Below are 2,794 nucleotides of genomic sequence, written 5' to 3'. Positions count from 1 at the left end.
TAAATGTAACATAATGTCTAAAATTAAAAAAATATACATATATATGAATTCTCATTTTATTAAACGGATATGGATCTCCTAGATAATAAGCACATATCACAGTCGGTGGCAACGAGTTTCATTATTGTTTCTGCGTCGCAACCGATTAGACGTGTTTCTCTATGCTCCACAAAAGTGCCTTTAAAAAACCAAATAAACACAACCAACTCAGGGACCTTGGTGAATTTCTGCCCGGTCTTACTGAAAAGACTCTCCGGAGGATGGCGTGCGCTGCCGGCTTGATTGCTATAGGCTCGGCCGTCTACTGGGCGTACTGCCGCCTCCGGAGAAGAACCGATCCGCCAACTGAGCTCCCTCAGCCGGACTCACATGGTAAACAAAGCCCGGTCAGCTTAGCTGTTAGATAATGAGCTTTGTGCACTTTGGTTGGCTGGAGTCAGTTCTGTACCGAAGACTGTAATTAATAATTAAATAAATAAATACATTAAGTAATTAAATAATTAAATAATTAAGTAGTTGTAAATAGCTGCTTTGTATATAAAGTGTAGCATGAACACGCCTGTTTTCAAAACACACCAAATGTCGATACACAACACAATGCACAGTCCATTTCTAACGCGCCTTTATTTCAGAACACACCCTATTTCAGAACAGGTAGCTCTATCATGCTCATATCTATTTTACTGCTCCACTTGCTTTAACAATATTTAATTAAAATTAAGATCATTATTTATCACACATTATTACTAAACAAGGTAATTAATTCTGAAGAAATTGGAAATTTGATCCACCACGGCACGGACTAACATTGGTAACCCTCCTATCTCCATGTTTAATTGGTTAGACTGTTTGATGTATAGTATAACTGCTTTAAATAACAAAAAAACATTTAGGATCTTTGTGCTGTACTTTTTACAGCTTTGTGGTGGCCGTGAACTGAATAGCACCTGCCAAATAATTCAGTTCCTTTCTTATGAATCCCGCCACTCTCAGTCAGAGGTATACAAAAAGTGAATGAGTAATGTGGCAACTGTAACACAAATATACCTTCTAGTTTATAACTACTAATCTATGCTTTTGTGTTTGTTTTATAGTCAGAGGAGATCAGGAGATACTTTGTATCTATGACTAAAGGGTCAGAGATTCAGCAGTGGTGGTTTACCATCACAGAGACCTGCCACTTGAATCATCTTGTAAGATCAGACTAGCTCTTCACATCCAGCTTCATTTTAATTATATGAGTGTTTGTTTGCAGTTGTAGGTCTTGCGTTTAAGTGGATTTTCTTTTGCAGGGATTCCCTTACTACACCTCAAGTGAGGATTCCTTTACCGGCATTCAGGTGAGAGCTTGTTTTTGTGGCATCACAAAATTCTGCTAAGTGCAAATTTTTGTCTAAATCTGTCAGATCCAATTTTTTCTTTTAGAGCGTTTCTGGGAGGATGATGGAAGTTTTATCCTGTTGCCGCCTAGATACTTTTGTCAACGTCCCGCTGGAGGACTGTGTGGTAAATTCATTGCACTTTCCTGATTTGATTACAGTGCTGTACTGCATTTTGTCTCTGGTTTGTCTACAGTCTTGATATTTGTTATATTCGCAGCAAACCTTCTACGAGGTGACCAGAGATTACTGGCGCATGCGGGCTGAGGGTCATGAAGATGCTGCCCATTGGGTGAAGACATCCACCTTTAATACATCAGGCAGTGATTCTGAGACCTTATCTGAGTCAGACTCTGAGGTATTTCAACATCTCAGTGTTAATGTACAGTGTACTCTCTTAGTCTACAATGTACACTGTACCTGAGCATTGTTCCCACAAGTTCCAGGCTTTACTGGAAAAGTACTGATTCATTAAATTTTTTTTTTTAACCTGTTGTCACTGCAGGAAAGTGAGGAAAGTCACTCTGTTGAGGAGAGTAAGCTGCCCTTTATCAGGTTAGATAATATTCAGGTCATTTCAGTAGTGTTTTGTAAATGGCAAACTATGTATGACAGAAGGGTTCAATTTAACTTTGTTCCTTAGCTGCCACCTTGCAGACTGTGACATTGCAGATGTCGCCCTCAAGCTGCCTGCTCTGCGTGAGGTCTTCTCTGTGAGTACACCTTAAAATACATTCTTCATTCAAGCCACAATGAAATTGTAAGAAAGTTTCTTATTCTTCTCTTCCAAAGATTGAAAGAGGATTCCTGGACAAAATCGTCAACTGGGATGTTGAGAGCTGGGAACCTGCAGCAAAGCAGTGTTTCATGGTTCTTATTGTAAGTTTTGAACATTTCTTTTGACTCTATAATACTGATCATAAAGAATAGTTTTTATTCTCAGTAACATCATGTTGGAACTGTTAGTTTTTTTTATTTAATAGGATCAGCTGACTGCTTTTGTAGAGCTGTTGTTCCCTCAGCCTCTAGAGCTCTATGGAGATGTGGAAGGCTTGGCTGATGTGGTATTGGGCCTCCTTAAACAACATGTGCAGCAGCTGCTGAAGGCCATAAAGAAATTCTGAGCAACCTTCCACTCTTTTATTCTGCTACCTCATTTTTCTTAAGAGGCAGTTTGTGAAATTAGTTATATATAAATCAAATTATTCTGCTTTCACTTCTGTTTTTCCTTCTTTCCACTGCCACTTTTTAATTTATTTTGTGTTGCTCAGGTTTTTCGAAGGTAAGTATAGGGTCATTACATATTATCATTATTAACCACTAACTTTATTATTTCTTTTCTTTTACAGGTTCATCAGATCAGAGAATTAAACAGCTCTTGTTTTATTCTTGTTTAATTAACGCTTCACTACCAC

At 38.3% G+C, this 2,794-nt stretch overlaps 1 protein-coding gene across 1 annotated transcript; it reads left to right on the top strand.

Moving 5' to 3' along the window:
* The first annotated feature begins 260 nt into the window (after positions 1 to 260).
* Positions 261 to 2,794, top strand: LOC134310679 (uncharacterized). Its single transcript, XM_062992307.1, has 10 exons — positions 261 to 386; positions 919 to 999; positions 1,095 to 1,193; positions 1,293 to 1,340; positions 1,426 to 1,506; positions 1,600 to 1,737; positions 1,885 to 1,934; positions 2,023 to 2,092; positions 2,172 to 2,258; positions 2,729 to 2,794. The coding sequence occupies exons 1-10, from the start codon at positions 261 to 263 to the stop codon at positions 2,774 to 2,776; spliced, it is 828 nt and encodes a 275-aa protein (XP_062848377.1). The 3' UTR covers positions 2,777 to 2,794.

The sequence above is a fragment of the Trichomycterus rosablanca genome, chromosome 3 (genome assembly GCF_030014385.1).
Source record: "Trichomycterus rosablanca isolate fTriRos1 chromosome 3, fTriRos1.hap1, whole genome shotgun sequence".
Classification (NCBI taxonomy): Eukaryota; Metazoa; Chordata; class Actinopteri; order Siluriformes; family Trichomycteridae; genus Trichomycterus; species Trichomycterus rosablanca.
Note: the sequence above shows the minus strand (reverse complement) of the source record. Positions and strands in the feature narration are given on the sequence as shown.

Bases quoted from the DNA above. Each gene is read 5' to 3' on its own strand.
- LOC134310679 (XM_062992307.1), top strand. From the start codon at position 261: ATGGCGTGCGCTGCCGGCTTGATTGCTATAGGCTCGGCCGTCTACTGG. The intron at 1,000-1,094 runs GTATACAAAAAG...TTTGTTTTATAG, and splicing joins CCCGCCACTCTCAGTCAGAG to TCAGAGGAGATCAGGAGATA. The intron at 2,093-2,171 runs GTGAGTACACCT...TCTCTTCCAAAG, and splicing joins CTCTGCGTGAGGTCTTCTCT to ATTGAAAGAGGATTCCTGGA.